Here is a 20,014-nt window from a genome sequence, read left to right on the forward strand (position 1 = left end):
TGATTCATCAGTCCAGAAAAGGCGTCTCCACTGCTCTAGAGTCCAGTGGCAATGGGCTTTACACCACTGCATCCCACGCTTTGCATTGGATTTGGTCATGTATGGCTTAGCTGCAGCTGCTCTGCCATGGAAACCCATTCCATGAAGCTCTCTGGGTACTGTACGTGGGCTAATTGGAAGGTCACATGAAGTTTGGAGCTCTGTAGCAAGTGGCTGTGCAGAAAGTCTTTGCACTATGCGTTTCAGCATCCGCTGACCCCTCTCTGTCAGTTTACGTGGCCTACCACTTGGTGGCTGACTTGCTGTTGTTCCCAAACTGACTTTGGAATATTTAGGAGTGAGGAAATTTCACGCCTGGATTTGTTGCACAGGTAGCATCCTACGACAGTTCCAAGCTGGAAATCACTGAGAGTGGCCCATTCTTTCACAAATGTTTGTAGAAACAGTCTCCCTGCCTAAGTGTTTGATTTTATACACCGGTCCAAGTGATTAGGGCACTTGATTGTCATCATTTGGATGGGTGACCAAATACTTTTGGCAATATAGTGTATATGTATATATACAAATACATGTAAATACATATATATATCATCATCATCATCATCGGCATCGCAGTCTCGGAAGACCATTGATTTCCTGTGCCTCGGAGTCAGGTCTTGTCGCAGCGTCTCCTGTGGCTGTGTAGTCCAATTCGTGAGAGACATTCCCGGCCACAGATGTCACATGTCCAGACCGGTCCCATAGATGTTGCCGGTGTCGCAGAGCCCTGTTTCTTTCTCTTTGTCCTCTTAGCCTCATGGTGTTGGGCCAGGGTGGTTTCTGACTTGAGCAGCCCGCTGCTGAGTGCCTGCTGCCACTGAAGGTGGTCCTGGGCTGCATCTTCCCAGCTGTCGGGGCTGATGTCAAAAGACTTGATGTCTTGTTTGCAGACGTCCTTGTAACGCAGCGGATTATAAGGCGCATTAACAGGGGTCATATTACTTTTTTTTTTTTCTAAATTAAAAACACTTCCTTGTGGTCTACATAACATGTAATGGTGGTTCTTTGGTCAAAATGTTGCTTAGATGATGTTTTACAGATCATCTTGAAGACTCTTTCTGACAGTCGTTTCAGGATGCACTGTTTTGTGGGCGGTCTTATTTACATGGCTCACCTTCGGCAGCGTCTTTTCTCCGTCATCTTTGTTGTAGCGGTGTAGCGTGCAAGGACGTGAGTGAAAGAAGTGTCAAAAGATGGAGATAATTGTTTTAATGAAATTCAGACTTTACTTAAATCAATAACGGGGCAGCATCTCCTCATCCGTGGCTCACTAGTACAACGCCGGAAATGTGTCCTGTGAAAAACCGTCCGACCGGAACTCTCTAATAACTAAAGTTCCTTGGGTGAATAATGTAAACTCACTACACCGGTATGTATTAGCGCTTTCATGGCGAGTTTACTGACAGATATAAGTAAGAACTTTACACTACTTTATATTAGAAATAGCAACAGCGGAGGATGAATGTCCCATAAAAGGAAGATAGAGAAAAAGAAGAAGCTTATCGACTACAGTGTCGGCACCGACTACAAAGGCGGACTTGCACAGATTTTCAGGACTTATGCAGATCCCAAATACAGATCAACAGATACCAGAAGGTAAGAAAAGTTGCTTTTCCATAATTTGGCGAGACAAAATGCCAGATAATATGTCTTACCTTATACACACACCATAAAAATACTCGTATGTTGAAGCACAGTACAATCCATCAAGCGGTGCGGCTTCATCGCTTACCAAAGTCGTACTAAAAGATTTTGATAGATTTTTGAGCGCCGTGTGTAATGTTCTATATTTTCAAAGGAACATATAACATTTTGGTGTTGTTTACCTGAGTCGTATTGCAGTCTACACATATCACATACTATTACTATTATCATTATTATCGACTCATTCTATTTTTTATTTTCCTATTTTAATGATGTTGGATCTGTGTTGTTGTTGTTGGGGACAAGTGTTGTAAATTAGCTTTGGCTACAAACACTATGATGCATACATTGGATGACTGTTTCAGATGTCTATGTTTTTGTATCTGTCCCTATTTCAAATAAACCTCTATAATAATCTCTTATGTGTGACTGCCATCTACAGGTCACAGTTATCATTCCACCATGTACCAAATAAAATAGCTTCAAGGTCCGTAAGCACAACCAAAATTATTCCGTACATTAGGCACACCGGGTTATAAGGTGCACTGTCGAGTTTTGAGAAAATGAAAGGATTTTAAGTGCGTCTTATAGTCCGAAAAATAAAGTATATATGTGAGTGTGTGTGTGTATATAAATATATAAATATTTACCTATGTATACACACACACACATATATATATATATATACATATATATATATATATATATATATATATATATATATATATATATATATATATATATATATATATATATATATATGTGTGTGTGTATATATATACCTGTATATATATATATATATATATATATATATATATATATATATATATATATATATATATATATGTGTGTGTATATATATACCTGTATGTATATATATATATATATATATATATATATATATATATATATATATATATATATATATATATATATATATATATATATATATATATATATATATATATGTATATGTGTGTATATATATATATATGTATATGTGTGTATATATATACCTGTATATATATATATGTATTTATATATATATACATACACATACATACACTACCGTTCAAAAATTTGGGGTCACATTGAAATGTCCTTATTTTTGAAGGAAAAGCACTGTACTTTTCAATGAAGATAACTTTAAACTAGTCTTAACTTTAAAGAAATACACTCTATACATTGCTAATGTGGTAAATGACTATTCTAGCTGCAAATGTCTGGTTTTTGGTGCAATATCTACATAGGTGTATAGAGGCCCATTTCCAGCAACTATCACTCCAGTGTTCTAATGGTACAATGTGTTTGCTCATTGGCTCAGAAGGCTAATTGATTATTAGAAAACCCTTGTGCAATCATGTTCACACATCAGAAACCAGTTTAGGTTGTTACAGAAGCTACAAAACTGACCTTCCTTTGAGCAGATTGAGTTTCTGGAGCATCACATTTGTGGGGTCATTAAACACTCAAAATGGCCAGAAAAGGAGAACTTTCATCTGAAACTCGACAGTCTATTCTTGTTCTTAGAAATGAAGGCTATTCCACAAAATTGTTTGGGTGACCCCAAACTTTTGAACGGTAGTGTACATACATACATTTATAACCCACTTTCTGCAAAAGTCTGCAAATGGTTTTGTGTGTCGAGACATTCCCTTTAAAATTGCAAATGAAACCCTCCAAAGCCCACCCTCTCCAAAAGTCTCAGAATTGATCCTTTGTCTTCAGTCACGGTCGAAAATAAACTTCATAAACAATATATACATTTGCTGGTCACATTATTATGTGGGGGCGGCGTGGCTCTGTGGGTAGAGCGGCCGTGCCAGCAACCTAAGGGTTTCTGGTTTGATCCCCAGCTTCTGCCATCCGAGTCACTTGAGCAAGACACTTCACCCTTGCTCCTGATGGGTCGTGGTTAGGGCCTTGCATAGCAGCTCCTGCCATCAGTGTGTGAATGTGTGTATGAAGACATGCCAACTCTTGGTTAAAAAAAAAAGTCAGCATTTGTCTCACTGCATTTCGCATGTCTGTAATAATGTACCGAGTTGTAAGGTCGTAATTGCGGCGTCGTTTTCATTTGAGTTTAGCGGCTAATCTAACTGGTACTTACTGATCTTTGTTGACAAAAACAGTCTAGTGTAAAATGTTGCCGACCAATATTTTATAGACATCAGAGCAGGTTGAAGGACATGAAACGAGAAGAAATAATGCAGAGGGGAAGGAGGCTGGTTGACAGCAGATACTACAAATGACCACTTAAATCTGTCTGTCAATCTGCGACGTCTCACATGGCCTACAGTGACAAAAAGACCACAAAACACAGCGTTCAGAGGCATCCAAAACTGCTCAAGTGCATGAACCTTATGATTTGATGCGTTGGCATTGATTAACACAAGTATTTCAATGATTCTGTGAGGTTGATAGTAGGGGTGCCAAAATCAATCGATTTTCAAATGATTCTTAATCAGTTGTTAATCGATTAGAAAAAATATGTTTTCAAAATAAATCAATGAAATAAAATATATTTTTTTAAATCTGCCACTCAGACAAATCATATTGTTGATGTAGATGCCCAAATCTGATGTACAGATTTACTTTAGAAAAGACAAGTGTGGCATACTTCTTTTGTTGCCTTATTTGTATTTGACTTTATTAAATGTTTGGGTAGAATTTTATTAAAGACAACCTGTTTTCTTTTAAGTAATATTGAAATGCATCACAGCTGTTTATTTGTGTTATGAAGGAATGTATTTAATCATAGAACTGGCACCCAATGTTTTTAAAAACTATAGATTTTGAATCGAGAATCAATTCTAAAGTGAATTGTTATTCCCAAGAATCAAATCGTGTGGTGCCTAAAGATTCATATAGTAGTTAGTATGATAGTAGAATCTTTAACTGTTAGAACTAATAACTGAGAAACACAAGTACTTTTCGTCTGTTTTTATGGTTTAGCCCTGTACCTTTTAGTTATTACCTCTGCATGATATATTTATTTTAAATCATTTTGTTCCTGTTTAGCACTTTGCTTAGTGATTGCTGTTTAATAGTGCTATACAAATTAAGTTGGCTTGACTTGGCTATTTGTCTTTTTGTCTACTCATTTCTCTTTTTATTTGTTATTCCAGCTTCTGTACCAGTTTGCATGCCACATGGACAAGGACTGTGGATGACAATTGTCATATCAACCTCAGTCTGCCACTGATCTGCAGAGACATATCCTCGCAGCTGATATCAGTGAACTTCAACTCACAGGTTTTTTTTAATTACATCATGAACACATGTGAATAGTTTAACTGAAATAGGCATTAAGTCATAATTCTGCTCTTCAGCTTGCAACAGTGCTGAGGGAAGTCAAGTACATGGAAGCTGCACGCACTGAAGCTATCCCTGAATCTGCAATGCAGGTTTATAACACCAGGTGGCAACTGTGGCAGTATGTGGGCAGCCTGGAGCTCGCTGCAGGCCAATACAACAAGGTTGATAATCTTCAAAATCACTTCAGAAACAGTTACCATTTTAAAAATGAATCAAATTAACATATATTTTTTACATTGTATTGTGGGTAAAATCCAGACTAGCTCTGACACTTGGCATCTGTAGAAGACATAGCAAACTTTAGAATCTTTGAACAATCTGAATCATTTAGCCCCTTTAGACCTTAAGGTCTGGTCATTGGATGTTGTTTATTTTTATTTAAAATGTCTTATGATATACTGTTTTATTTCTTTCATGCACTCTTTATTGTCAATTTTCCATCAATGCAAGACATTTGGAAGAATTAAGATATCCTGTAATCTGGAGCAAATTTCCAAGCTCTAGGAGAGAGTGGCAGCTGTGTCCATAATAATGACTCATACTTGATGGCACTTACTGTATGGATATCATAATGTTATTAAAAACAAAGTCTGAATGGCTAAACTTACAGTTTAAGCATGAAACACATCGTTCCCATTAAAAAAAAACAAGTGTTCAAATGAGAACATGGAATTCAACCAGAATGACGGAAGGGACTGTTTTTAACTTTGGAGGTTCCATTCTATTACACAATCAGGTTTCTAAAAAAACAATCATTGCTTTGGGAAGCTAATAGCCAAATGCTTTACCTGGACACATAGGCCAACTCACAATGTATTTTTAAACAGCGTTATAATTTTTAAACTCCACCTTTGTCTATTGTAGGTGATTCAGTCTGTGCTCGACATAGAGAATCCCCTAATTCAGAGCCAGCTCAGGGATATTGACAACCAGCTAAAAAAGGCAGAAGAGGGTCTGAGCTGGAACTGCCAAGGTGTGGAAACACACTCACACACACACACACACATACACACACACACACACACACACACACACACACACACACACACGGTAAATGAACAAATACATGTAAATAATGATAATAAATACCTTTTTTATTTGGTTGCACAACTACGCATTATATAATTAAACAATCACACAGGACTATAAGAACCCCGTACAAAATGAATAGGATAGATGTTTGGTTATTTATAAGCTATTAACATCAGGTTTGAAAACCAGAGCAGAGGTAGATAGAATACTGTTAGGGCGGAACTATGAGGCAACGGCAAGATGCCATATGTTATGGGTCCCTAAGTGTTAGAGAACCGTCCGAGTAAGGGTCCAGACGCCGTCCTACACAGACCCCGGTCATATAGTCAAAAAATTGTTGGAGTAGTTTAAGTTTTGACCAGGTGCTTTTATTTTGATGGCAGCTATTATAAACTTAATAATACTGATTGTGATTGGATCTGGAAATCTACTGACCAGTCGTATGCGAGTTAGCAATCCCACGTGATATTACTAAGCCACCAAAATCAGTGCACTCCTTGGGCTAAACATACAGATGGACAAACGATCACACACAGGAAAACAAGTAAACCAACGCTGACGTCAAGTTGCCAACTTACACAAAGAAACACAATATTGCTTGAGTGTTGTTATCCCTAAATACACGGTGGAAAGTTTCAAATAACAATTATATTCACTTATTAATTACACAATTACAATGTTAATGACAATTATATACCCAAAAGCTGGAAAAGGCCAGGTAAGTAATTAATGTTACAGGTACAGTATATTCATCACCATTATAATGGTTTATTCAACGTAAGTAGTCATTCAAATATTTAAAGTTTCAAGTGTATTATTCTTCGGTCAATCGTCAACAAAATAAACAAACAGTTGTACATTCATAAATTAAAAATGAAAATGTTGCAGACCGAAAGGGTTTAGGCTGAAGTTGAACACTTATTGCGCCTAACCCTATAAACAATGTCAAGTACAAAATAAACTTCCGAAAATTATTAAATGTCCTTTGTACAACATATTATAAATACACATTATACATAACATAAACACAGTTCAATTATATACACAGTAAAGGCATGTGAAATATCCTTGTACACATGTTAAACCTTTGTACCAATTTATATACTATATACAAACAATTATACTTCCATTATTATTTATATTCCACATGTAGTATTTGAATTAAAATTGATCATAGTATTAACTACTGTGTTGATTCAAGAGTGATATATTTTTTCAAGACATTAGTCTTAAAGTGTTTTTTAAATGTGTGAATGGAACTGGAACATTTTAAGGAATCATCCAAGCTGTTCCACAGTTTCACTGAAGAGAAAACCAAAACATTCCTTCGATCAGGATTTTTTTAATGGTATTAACTGTAACTGTATCTATGAATCCATGTGTTTTCTCTTTGATTGGCAGAATGTCTCCTGGGGTTAATTGATTTCTCTTTGGTACAATCACGCATGATGAATATTAATAAATGATCTGCAGTGATCCAAAAATATTATTACTCAATTACGGTACTATATTGTCAACGCCTAAACTGAACTGTAAAAAAATCTTCCTATTTCAAGGCATTTGGCAGTATATTCAAGAGTTGCGCTATTCTGTGTGTGACCTGGAGAGCCGACTCCAAACGACCAAAGACAATGTGGAGGAGATCCAGACCTGTATCAAGTCCTGGGCAAGTCCCATATTTGACAGGAAGGATGGTAAAAAAGATACTTTGCTCAGTCTGGAGGATCGCGCTGAAAGGCTAGACTGGTTTTATAGTATGATACGATTATGTGGAGAGAAGATCCACTTCCTCATTAAGGTAACTAACTGGTTAATTAATAGTTTGAGATAATACATTGTTTTACAACTCTTAAAAAAATTATTATTTTTCCAATGTCCCATACTCAGAGGAATCTTGAGCTTTTTAGGACAGATCCATCCTCAGATGAATGGAAAGCCTATGTGGAGTACATGGACGACATGGTCATCAACGGATTCTATAATTGCATTGAGTGCTCACTCAAGTTCTTCCTGGATAATACTGGTAAGATGTTCCAAACAATGCATACTAGACAGATTATGGATCACAGATCACGTTAAATCTGGGTCTGCAGGGAAGTATTGTTTTTAATACCAACTCACAATATATGAGTTAATTGCTTATGACAGGAAGACAAAGCTAATAATTGTCCTGACTGAGAGAACTTAAATGCTTACATTGTGCGCTTGGGTCGTTGCTGTGTCACTTAAGTCCTGCCGGAGCGTGTTTCAAGCTGTTGCTGACTGTCATAACAAACCAAGGATACTCCCGCAAACTACAGTATGTGACCAGGAAGCGAATGCGAAATACAATTCTAACTACAAAGTTAAAAGGTTGTAGGTGTTAGACTGTCACACAATGCATACCTTCTCTGACTCAGCTTTTCTACCCTGCCTTTGCACTGGATTTTAGGGCTGCACCAAAAAATAAAATCACATTAACATGCAATCTAATTTCAAACATATATATTTAAAAAATAAATAAATAAATAATTTACTCAAAGGTGCCATATGTAATAATTTCATGTCAAGTCATCATTAAATGGCCCTCCTGATATGTCAAAAGGCATTAATAAATCATGTTCTTTTTGAATACCTTTATAAATGATCACGGTAGTTCAACTGGGATATGCTCATTTAAAAACTAGATTTACTGCCCCGAAATCTTGTTATTGTTTTCATTTCAATACACCGCTCTCCACCGTTTGACCATACAGAATGTCCATGAGTGTGTCACATCCAGGGTTGCCAGGTACGCACCGCCCTCTTCGTCTGGCTACTGCCACTGGTAAAGTTACTAAACATGTCAGACCTCAGTAAATTTAAAAGGCGTCTTTACGATTCTCAACTTATTCATCACAAAGTCAGGAACAAAATGTGGATTTGTATCGGGGAAGCCTTGGAGACGATTGAAGGCGGAGAAGATGTTTTTATCTGATGCCAAACTTGCTAAGTTCCTACTTGATAGGTAAGTAAGGTATTTACGTTTTCTTATTAATTGTAATAAATTGGAATGGAAATTTCATATGTAAACTATATTGTCCAATTTGGTATATGATCTTGTCTAACAAAGCTAGTATGTTCGTGCAACGAATGCTTAGTTTGATGGTGCTCAGCTCCTAGTGTAATGCTTAGCATGCTAGCCCGGTCAATGACACATCGACATATAGGCTAACGGGGGAAATATATTCCCGTTAGCCTGTATGTCGATGTGTGATCCAACTGACAAGGCAAACTATATTTTCGACAAATAAAACCTACAGTATGTGGATATGGGTAGTGTCGGTGCCTATTTAATTTTCAATATGCTGAGGAAATGGGTTCCAACATTAGCACGGCTAATTACGGTTTCTGATACTGTATGTGCATCATTTATGCGTAACGTGGATTGGCTCATAGAATTGCACTCTGCACTGAAAGATGGTGATGTTTGTACATGGAAGAGAATGCAGTGCGTCAGGTTGGATGCAATATAGAGTTACGCTGAACGAAATGTGGCAGTAATTTTACTGCTGGCCTTGGCTTGCCATCAAAGTAGGCCTATGTGATGTATAATATATTATTATATATAATTATTTCGATGGTGGTTTGTGCGGTCAAACTAGACATTTTAGCAGGGTAATGCCAACAATCTGTTCCGACTCCTGACAAAAATATTACTGCGTAACTTTACAAATACATTTGGCTAATCGACATTTGTAAAATGTGGCATAAATACTTAGTAAACCATCTTGCAAGAAGCATAAACAAGAGAAACCTACAGCGTAGGACTCGTTGATTGCCATTTGAAGTTCCTTGGAGTAGGATTCGGCTGCATATCTGGCAACCTCAGTCATGGAGAGTGGGAGGGGACTACAGAATTTTGACCGTGATTGCAATACCATTTCTGGCCACATTACTACACATGGCTCCTTTAACAAGCGACATTACAAACAACCTGCCATTGTACTTAAGAACTCAGTCACTCACTCACTCACTCGCTCCCTCACTCCCCTGGGAACTTGCCTGATAATTTCTGCTCATGCCGATGCCTCTAAAGTGGCATCTTTCTTTCATCAGCTTGCGGCAGAAGCGATCACATTCATTAAATTAAATTAATTGATGACTTTTAATCTTTAACCTCTAAGAATCAATTCATTATTTTCGAGGCTAACACATGCAAGGTTAAATCTGCATCAGAAGTGGCCCAAATCTGCGACATTGTTAGGTGCCATTGGGATTTAGGTTTAGGGTGATAGTTTATATAAGAACTGACAGATCCTGCATTGTCCACCAGAAGTGTTGGTGGTTTTACAACTTATATACAATCTTCAGTTCAGTTCAGTTTATTAATTTATATAGTACATTTAAAAACAATCTTAGTTGGCCAAAGTGCTTTACAGACATAAGAAACAAGCAGTGCAAGCAGTGTAACAAAATGCTAAAAAATGCTACACAAGGCCATCTACTACAATATACTTTACCGCCTACGCAGGGAAAGGGTGACATCACAGCTATGTCACTATATAAGCGTACTCTATGTTACTCTAGATCAGTGGTTCTCAAACTTTTTCTGTCAGGCCCCCCTTCAGATGAAAAACACAATTTGGGCCCCCCTTACACCAACAAAAGTCACAATAGTTACAGAATTATTCAAGTTTAGATTTATTGACATAACATAAGTATGTTTTTTTCAAAAAGATAAAACATCTTAAAAGTATTGAACTCACTTTACAATCTGTGCAAAAAATGAAATAAAATGCAGCCATTTGGTAAAAAGATGAACAGTTACCTTGCTAAAAAAAAAGTTTTATCACAGCGTGAGTGGCTGCATTGAGCCTGTTTTGTACTGCTAATTTTTTCAAAGCGGGGTTGCAAGCTTGATACTGCCACTCTTAAGTCATGCTTAATATTGAGTTGAGATTAGAATTTAGGGTAGCTAGCTATTTTCTGATATTCAGCGCAGTTTGTGTCTTCTGCTGTTTGACTTGCAGTGGGCGTGACTCGTGGTGGGTGAGCGGGACAACGCGATTTGTTTATTACGTCGGCATAGAGATGGTGTTCCGCCGTAAGAGACATTATTTATTTCTCTTATTATAGTATGGTTATTTGATGCTTGTCTGGGTTTTTAAATGAAAAGACATATGTATTTGTATAAAAAAAAACAAAAAAACAATTTGTTAAAAAAAACTTCTCGGCACTCACCCCCCACGTTTTACACGATAAGTCAGATGTGTCTTTACCTCTGTGGCGGAGGCTCCGCCGAACCCCTGAGGCCGACTCACCGAACCTCTAGGGTTCGATCGAACCCAGGTTCAGAACCACTGCTCTAGATAGAGTGAAACTACCAAGTGGATTTGTCAACTCAGTAATATTAGAGGATACGTGACCAGAAATGACAAATAAATACAAATTCTATAGCATACTTTGGTGCTTTGTCTTAGCTCCGGACAATGCAGTATTACATTACATTGATGCATTTTCATCTCTTCTCCAAAAGGGACTCCTTACCATGGCTAACAACAACATTCCAAAAAGCAAATACAGGAGTCACAAATGTTTCCCTTTTGTGTTTGTTTGGATATCTAAAGTCCACAATTGCTATATGTTTAATTGTGCAAGCCATCTGTATATACAGCTGATAGAGTCAAAACTGTGCTGTTTCCAAGTGGGCATCAAGAGAATTCACCATTTAAACCCACAGCAAATTACTTTAATTATCATACAGTACAGTACAGTACCGCTCTTGTCTTTTATTGCCAGTGGGCATGACATACTGTAAATCTGAACTAGGTTGCTAACATGGGAATTGTCAACTAGTTTTGTAAGACCGGGATATGAAATTATTGCCAGACTGCTCCTTCTATGTCTTTCCTCACCTTGCCCTCTGATGATTTCGTGTTATTCCTCTGGTAAATATGCTCTGTTGAAACAGCATTAAACATGATCCAAACAAGGGACATTGTTTTGTGCCTTCAGGATTTAGTTTTGGGGTTATATAATTATTCTAGAGTTTGAGAGAGTTTGAAAATGTCCTGAAATGAAATACTATACATGGCCACAAAACAATGTGGCAGCTGTGGCAGCAGAAACACATAATAGAATACTAAAGGCTGCGTTGACTTTTGGTTTTAAAATTATTTAGAATTTAATAAAGTGAGTGTGTGTGTGGGTGTGTGTGTGTGTGTGTGTGTGTGTGTGCGTGTGTGTGTGTGTGTGTGTGTGTGTGTGTGTGTGTGTGTGTGTGTGTGTGTGTGTGTGTGTGTCAGATAGCAGCTATGACAAGAGGTAGGTTAAGAAACGAAACATCTTATTAAGCCAAGAAACTAAATTACCCAGATAAATTGTCTGCATGAAGGACATCTGTCTGTTTTCTAATGCGTTAATGGTGGTAAGTAATTTGTTTGTTTAATTATGTCATTTTAACTTAATTATGCATGCACATCTTGTCAAGCCATACCCTCTCTGTTATGATGATGGATTAGGAGGCAGAGACTGAGGCAAACGCTTTGAGTAAAGGTTTATAGTCTTTATTAAAGTCCACACATATAAACACAAAACTATGATTCTCGGCATTGAATTGATCGCACATGGACTCTTCAGATTGTCTTAGGAGACATTTCACCTCTCATCCGTGCAGGCTATATAAGTCATGCTAGCAGACTTAGAGCAGCTATTGTCTAAGGACCTGGTGCAGGATCCAAAGTATTCATTGTCTACAAGAGGTGACATGCTCAGACAAGGATGGTTTTGCTATGTAGTAGTGCAAAACTACAGTTGTGCAAATACAGTAACATGGATGGATGAGAATATTCAGATGCACAAAACTACAAGCAAAAGAAAAATACTATCAAAAAACAAGTATCACGATAAGCATGAGTAAAATTAAAGCACAAACAAAACTTCAGCGTGCAAAGCAACAAGCTGGGCAGGATGGCGTACATAACAACAACTTATCTTATAAAATCTTGCCGGCAAAACTCCAAACAAAGAAACAAGACAAAGTATCATAGAAGGCAGACACATACGCTGTAAGGATACTGGTAAAAACATTTCGTCATTTTATTCTTTTAAATCAAAGTCTATTAATAGCCCATGACATTTACTGTTAAGAAACTAAAAAAGTCATAATTTATTGTCAATATGCTGTGTATGCATTCCATTTAATAGGAACTTGGCCCCTACCTAGATGGCCGACATGTAGGCACGTCACTAGCATGGATGCAAGGGCATGCTGGCATATCTCGTCTTCTATATACTGTACATCTATGGTTTAGAGGGGCAGGGGGAAGCCGACGTAGCATATAGTGGCACTTCAATAATGCAGCCTATTCCAGGATTTATTAGCATGTCAGAAAATACTTTTTGGGGTTGCTGGTGTGGACTCCGCAGAGTCAGGTTGGGGCGGGCGGGCGTTGGCTTTGTTTGGCAGGGGGCTGACTCGCATTGCGTCGTGTTAGACTAGTGTGGAGCCCCTGCGGGATCATGGGGGTATTTCGAATATGCAAACAATTACAATACACCACATATTTCCAGTTGTTTTATTACAGCATGTCTGAAAAGGAGTAGGAAGAAGCAAAGCTTCTAATCCTACACCTTTTCGTATCATAGCAGTTGTATGCCATTTGTTTGCTAGCTATATGTAACACAACAGTGAATATTGATAGATTAAATAGAACATTTATATGCAATTAGTAATTGATTCATTATTAAATACATAAACCAGGAATAATTAAAGTTCACATAAATACATAATTAAGTAATTTATGGTACACCTATGAGATGAATAAGATTATCAGATTTTTGAAATAAGATTCTTTGGTACAATCACGCATGATGAATATTAATAAATGATCTGCAGTGATCCAAAAATATTATTACTCAATTACGGTACTATATTGTCAACGCCTAAACTGAACTGTAAAAAAATCTTCCTATTTCAAGGCATTTGGCAGTATATTCAAGAGTTGCGCGATTCTGTGTGTGACCTGGAGAGCCGACTCCAAACGACCAAAGACAATGTGGAGGAGATCCAGACCTGTATCAAGTCCTGGGCAAGTCCCATATTTGACAGGAAGGATGGTAAAAAAGATACTTTGCTCAGTCTGGAGGATCGCGCTGAAAGGCTAGACTGGTTTTATAGTATGATACGATTATGTGGAGAGAAGATCCACTTCCTCATTAAGGTAACTAACTGGTTAATTAATAGTTTGAGATAATACATTGTTTTACAACTCTTAAAAAAATAATTATTTTTCCAATGTCCCATACTCAGAGGAATCTTGAGCTTTTTAGGACAGATCCATCCTCAGATGAATGGAAAGCCTGTTTATCTTTTGACAACACCAATTTATGTGTATAATATATATTGTATGTCTAGACCTAAAGAACACCATATGCAGTTAAAGTACGAGTAGAGTGGAAAAACAAGTTTACTTTATATGCTTGATTGTGTTTCTTTCTATCCAATACACCATATCAAATTGTATTTACAAGCCATAAAGTATGTGAAAATACCATCTAACTCACACAAAATGCCACAAATTTAATCGGACAATTTAAATATTCCGCTCCTAATATAGTTGGCAAGTTCCATAAATTCTACGTCACTGTTGTAACACGCTGCAGTAACGCCCCTTCACTGTAAACATATTATCAGATCAGTCATACTGGAAATACTAAATAATTGGAACAAGATCTGGTGTTTATCATTTACAATGCTTATGTAAGACCAGAACACATATGCTTGGCTTTTTTTATGCATTTGAAATTGTAAATAAATAGCTATCAAGGGTATTGCGCCCTTTATACCTTCTAAAAAACCACCAACAATACTCCATTTACAGGTCGTGGTGTGAAAATTAACCAAATATGAGTGAAATTGTTATTTTAAGAGCTAACACAGACAGCTTATTTTAGCGACACATTGATAGCTGTGAGCTAATGCTCGCTTATGCAGCTACTGTTGACACACTGAGCCGGCGGCTGCTTCTGCTTCGTCTCAAACGTGCTAAAAGTTATTTGTAATTATAATTCATGCATCTCTCACCTGGTAGTAGACACATGTGGCCATGGGCCGAGAGGCTGGTCGACATTGATATGGCAAAAAAGCTGTAGTTGCGGCAGCTTTTTTTAACCCTTTGTGAGAATTGCGATTGAATCTTCATCTAAAGGAAATTATGTGGGCTTCCCGTAGCTCGGCATCCCAGCGAGAGTGGAAATATTACAGTAAGTGTTTGTTTTATTATAGTTAATTATGGTTAGTTGGCATGTTTAGCACCTAACAATGCTGCTTATGCTATAGTGTTTCAAAAAAGCTACATCCGTTTAGCACTCAGCTTCTAAAACTTATTCCTCATCCTCTTTGTGTTCGGGCTCAAAAATATAAGGTTCTGGATCATCATTTTCCCAAAGTAGTCATTGGCTCTCACAAAGTCTGTTTGATTACTATTGTTGTTGATGGGGAAGGGATCTGGGCTTTCTAACGCTACGTCACGGATCACATGACTGTCTTCCTTATCAACTATTAAAATGGCTCGGGAATCTCTGTGAGATTTATACTATTTTGATTATATCGATTGTCCGCAAACCTTTTAAGTCTTTTGGTGTCATAAATCAAATGTATTTGATCTATCTCTACTGGTACTTTGAAGAAACCTGACTCTCGCTAGATTATTGTAGTTCGCTGAGCTCCACACAAAGATCTGGGACTTCTCAATAGGAGATGTATTTCAGAAGGCAGGGCCTTGTAAAAAAAATCATTGTATGTGATTGGATAAACCATTTGTCCGTTATTTTGAATGACGTGCTACTTCAACCACTCACATTGAAATCAACCAGTGACGCTGATGAGAGCGACGCTGGGAAATCCAAAACAGAACAGCCGACATATTGGATAACGACACAGCGAAAAGTTCTCTGTTCATCTTTTAAATAATTAATATTCGATAGATTCGACAAAACAGTTGCAATAGCAGAATCAATGTCAGCACATGACTACTCGTTGCAGGCCGCCATTGTTGTTTGAATCAAACAGTCGCTTCGACGCTACGTCACATCTATGAAATCCCGCCCGGCGATCCTGATTGGTTCATTATTTTTTGCTATCTTGAAGGAGTTTGCATTCCCCTCGAGCCCAGATCCTTGTGTGGAGCTCAGCGAACTACAAGGATCTGGCGAGAGTCAGGTTAACTTTGAAGTACAGTATATTTTTCGTTTTGAATTTGTAAGCAATTGGTCCCAATTCTTCTGTTTTGTGCAGACGAAAAAAACGTTCCCGTGCCTCTTTTTGAGGCCAAACTGGATCTGAAAGTTCCTGACATGGTGTTTATTCCCTCTCTGGAGTTTGGAGAAAGAGACAGTTTGTTTGAGCTGGTGGAGAGTCTCATCCATTCTGTGTTCAAGGTGTCTTCACTGGTGCCACGCCTCGCTCAGCACTGTCCCTACCCTCACTACCAGGTATTGAAGTTCCACTTCCATATACAGGGTCATTAAAAAGCATCAAAAGTCATTAAATGGATTTTATGAAAATTAAGGCCCTAAATGGCATTAAAAAGCATTAAATATGATGTGCAGCGGCATTAAAAAACGTCAGACATTCTTAGGATAGTGAATTAGTCAATTCATCGAACGATAAGTGTTAATGAACTCAATAACTTTGCCATCATCAATAAATTGCTATGTCTCTGTTTTTCTTCGTCTCTGGCTTTCAAACTGGATACAAGAGGTTTGTGCATAGCTCTCATCATCTGAGCATGTTCATTAGACAGTAGAGTTACATGAACAGACACACAGGTGGGACCGACTGTGCTCGCAATTCTCTTCCAAACGTTTGTAGTAATGGTAGTATTTAACATTGGCATCTGAAGCGACACTCACTTAAATGTTAGAGCTCGGAACGAATCATTTTATTACAAAGGTCTCTTTTAATGTTCACATTGCTTCGAAACCGTAGGAGAAGACGTGGGCTATGTGATCCCGGAAATTATGTCGTAGCAAACTTTGTTCCCCGTAACTTTATTTCAACTACAATACGACATACACAATTTTAACAAAAATGTAAACAATCAAAACATACAAGTTAACATGTGTCTATACGTTTTTTCAAAATGTGTACATAGAAATTATTTTTCTCCATAATTTTTAAACAATAATTAAGAAGTTGAAATAAAACTACCATAAGGAAAATAGAAACACAACAAACATGAAACAAGTGCAAGGGACAAAAGAAAATAGTTTTCATTACCTTTTTCTTCTTCTCATCATTAGTGAAGGCTGGTTGAAGCCAGTCAAAGGTAAACCCAGAGAGGTGTACTGTAGCATGTGAAAAAAGACTCCAAACTTTGCTTGATGAGCATCAATGCTGTGAAATCACACATTCTATTACAAACGTACAAGTCACCAATTTAAGGCAGGCGGCAGTTAACTGTGACAAATATCTCCTGGCGTGACCAACAGAGCAACTTCTGCTGTATAAAATGAATGAAAATAGAAATAAATACTCACATTAAACAGTCTTGTGAGCCAATTCTAATTCACTAGAGAGTAACAGTTAAGGTAAACTTTTCAACTTTAGATTGAAAAGATTATTATCATTGTCAAATTATTACAATTTTGCCTGTATGGACAAATATAAGTTTTTGTCTATATTTACTAACTAACTGCTGTAGGACATGGGTATTACATTTATGGCATTTAAAAAAGGCAATAAAAAACGTTACAGTACACATGCAGAAACCCTGATATCGCAATTATTCCCCTTATGTAAAAGTTTCATCATTTAAATTATTTGAGCTAGAAAACTTACAAAACTACAACCAAATCTTTACGTTCTCTTTCCACTCACAGGCGGACATGGAAGACATGGCTGACTTGGCAGACATGCGTCACCTCCTCATGGATCGCGTCCAGAGCGTCATGGCGACTTGCTGTGTGTTCCACAACTCTTTAGAGCGGTACAGCTACCTGTATGTAGATGACAGGAACGAGGTCCTGCGTTACTTCCTCCGATATGGCCACATTTTGACCAGCCATGAGATGGAGGTTCAAGCTGACGTTGGTATCCTAGAAAGACCACCAACACTCCATGACTTTAAACAGCAGGTGGACAGGTGGGTTCTTCTTCGTTTGTGAATAATTTGTTCAGGGTTGACTTCATTTATAAATACTCACAATTACAATACATGGTTATGTTTTCAATTCATAATTTTTGGAATTCAATAGCCCTTCCAGCCTTAAATGAAGCAGTCTTTAGAATCTGTCCAACTACATCTATTTGGATTTTAAATGACAAAATATCTTCTCCCAAGTCCGCCATCATAAATCTTATAACTACAAAAAAATATTTTAAGTTGATATTATTAATGAACTTTTGGAAACCAGGGTGGGATTTGCCTTTTAGTACAACCTTACATGAGAGTTTTTATTTTTATTTTGACACAGTGTCATTGGCATCAAGCAGATGCAATTTACTATCTGCTGTTATACCTTAACTTACGAGGTTAATTGTATCACCTGTTACCGAGCTCGTAATTCAAAACACTCATATCTCAAATCAGCGTCGCCCATTGATATTTGTTCAAATCAATTGAATCTGCTCTCGTCCACCAAAACCCCAAAATATTAATAATAATAATAATAATATGCCCTTCAAAAATAACAATTAATAATTTACAGCATTTACCTTGGAGCGTGACTGCGGTCCTCGGTGAGATTGGTTTCACGTTGGTTGTTGAATATTCGCCTCCCTAATTACAGCGTCTGTTCACCCTTACTGTGTCTGTCTTGGTGCAGGGAGCTCACACGAGAAGTGCCCTCTGAATGCTGCTCGTTTATACTTGGGAAAGCAGACTTGTACAGTATGACCTTCAAGCTGCTTTGCCATAAAACACACCATCAGCAGCTTCTCTATATTTTCATGGATACATGTCCGCCATTTAACGTTCTTATTGGAAAAAAAGCTGGCTCCTGCTTTATATGGTGCCAAGTCTGCCTTCTGTTCTTAGATTTTTTTCTTCAATTCGATAAATATCATCCAGTTCTATTTCACATGAGGTCAACACACCACCGTGTGGGTCACTCTCTCCAAGGGTGAGCTGTTCAGGAGACAAAGTAGAAAATTAATCACATTAACTGTGCTGCCCTGCGGACACCAACAGGGCCTGTGAGTACAGCTGTGCAATCACCTGTTCAGTTTCTTTTTCTCATCTTGGAGCGCATGAATATGTTTTCCAGATGCGTTCTTTAGGAGCAGCTTGTTGCTGTAAGTAAGGAAGAGTGCGTGCATCATCAGATCGTTTTTGGAGTTATATTTATTGTGTGGCGCTGCAGGGAGCCTATTTTCCAGTGAGGGAAAAAACGCTAACTCACATGGCCAAAAATGTTTGTCGATGTCTTTGACCAGGTGAGTATTAAAAAGAAAAAAAAGTACTTTCAGCCGCTCCAGCCGCGAGGTTGTATGCTTTCTCAAGCTTTACCCACACCTGTTTTCCACCAAGTGACTGTCTTGGCGTGCCAGACCTTGTCTGGACAGTGATGGCGACATTTTTACCCCCTCCTTAAATGCCCACTGGCCAAGGCTGTCAGCAGTCGGAGGAGGAGCTGGACACGGTGCTGCTGGTGGAAAGACGGCGCGCGCGGGAGAGGAAGCGCCCGAAGGCGATGTTTGGGCAGGTGCAGGAAATGCAACATACACTGCAGGAGCTTGTTCATGCTCAGCGCCGTTTGGTGCTGCATGACATGAGCAGGCCTGCCTCTGATTTAGGGGATGGGTCTTCGCAGGCTGCAGAGCCTGAGCCGATGGACCCTTCGGACAGGGATGGGGTTGTGAGAGCAGCAGCACGCTTCCAGCTGGTCTGCCAAGCTCCTCCCCCTGCTGCTTCAGTGTTTAACAGAGACTCACCTCGATGCAGGTCAGACGGGCTCCCTGTACTCCCTGGATTTGTGCTTGAAGCCGTAAGTCAGCCAACATGACATGAATACGTCA

General features: G+C 38.1%; 1 protein-coding gene across 4 annotated transcripts in view; it reads left to right on the top strand.

Moving 5' to 3' along the window:
* The window catches only part of dnah9 (dynein, axonemal, heavy chain 9), a 426,092-nt gene that overhangs the window by 40,316 nt on the left and 365,762 nt on the right, over nucleotides 1-20,014 (top strand). For all 4 annotated transcript variants that reach the window (XM_062056457.1, XM_062056459.1, XM_062056458.1 and 1 more), the window contains 7 exons: nucleotides 4,812-4,938; nucleotides 5,016-5,162; nucleotides 5,866-5,974; nucleotides 7,590-7,831; nucleotides 7,921-8,056; nucleotides 16,292-16,488; nucleotides 17,878-18,140. In XM_062056457.1, coding sequence (XP_061912441.1) covers nucleotides 4,812-4,938; nucleotides 5,016-5,162; nucleotides 5,866-5,974; nucleotides 7,590-7,831; nucleotides 7,921-8,056; nucleotides 16,292-16,488; nucleotides 17,878-18,140 — 1,221 coding nt within the window. The remainder of the gene's footprint in view (nucleotides 1-4,811; nucleotides 4,939-5,015; nucleotides 5,163-5,865; nucleotides 5,975-7,589; nucleotides 7,832-7,920; nucleotides 8,057-16,291; nucleotides 16,489-17,877; nucleotides 18,141-20,014) is intronic.

Source organism: Entelurus aequoreus, linkage group LG08 (genome assembly GCF_033978785.1).
Source record: "Entelurus aequoreus isolate RoL-2023_Sb linkage group LG08, RoL_Eaeq_v1.1, whole genome shotgun sequence".
NCBI classification, from domain to species: Eukaryota; Metazoa; Chordata; class Actinopteri; order Syngnathiformes; family Syngnathidae; genus Entelurus; species Entelurus aequoreus.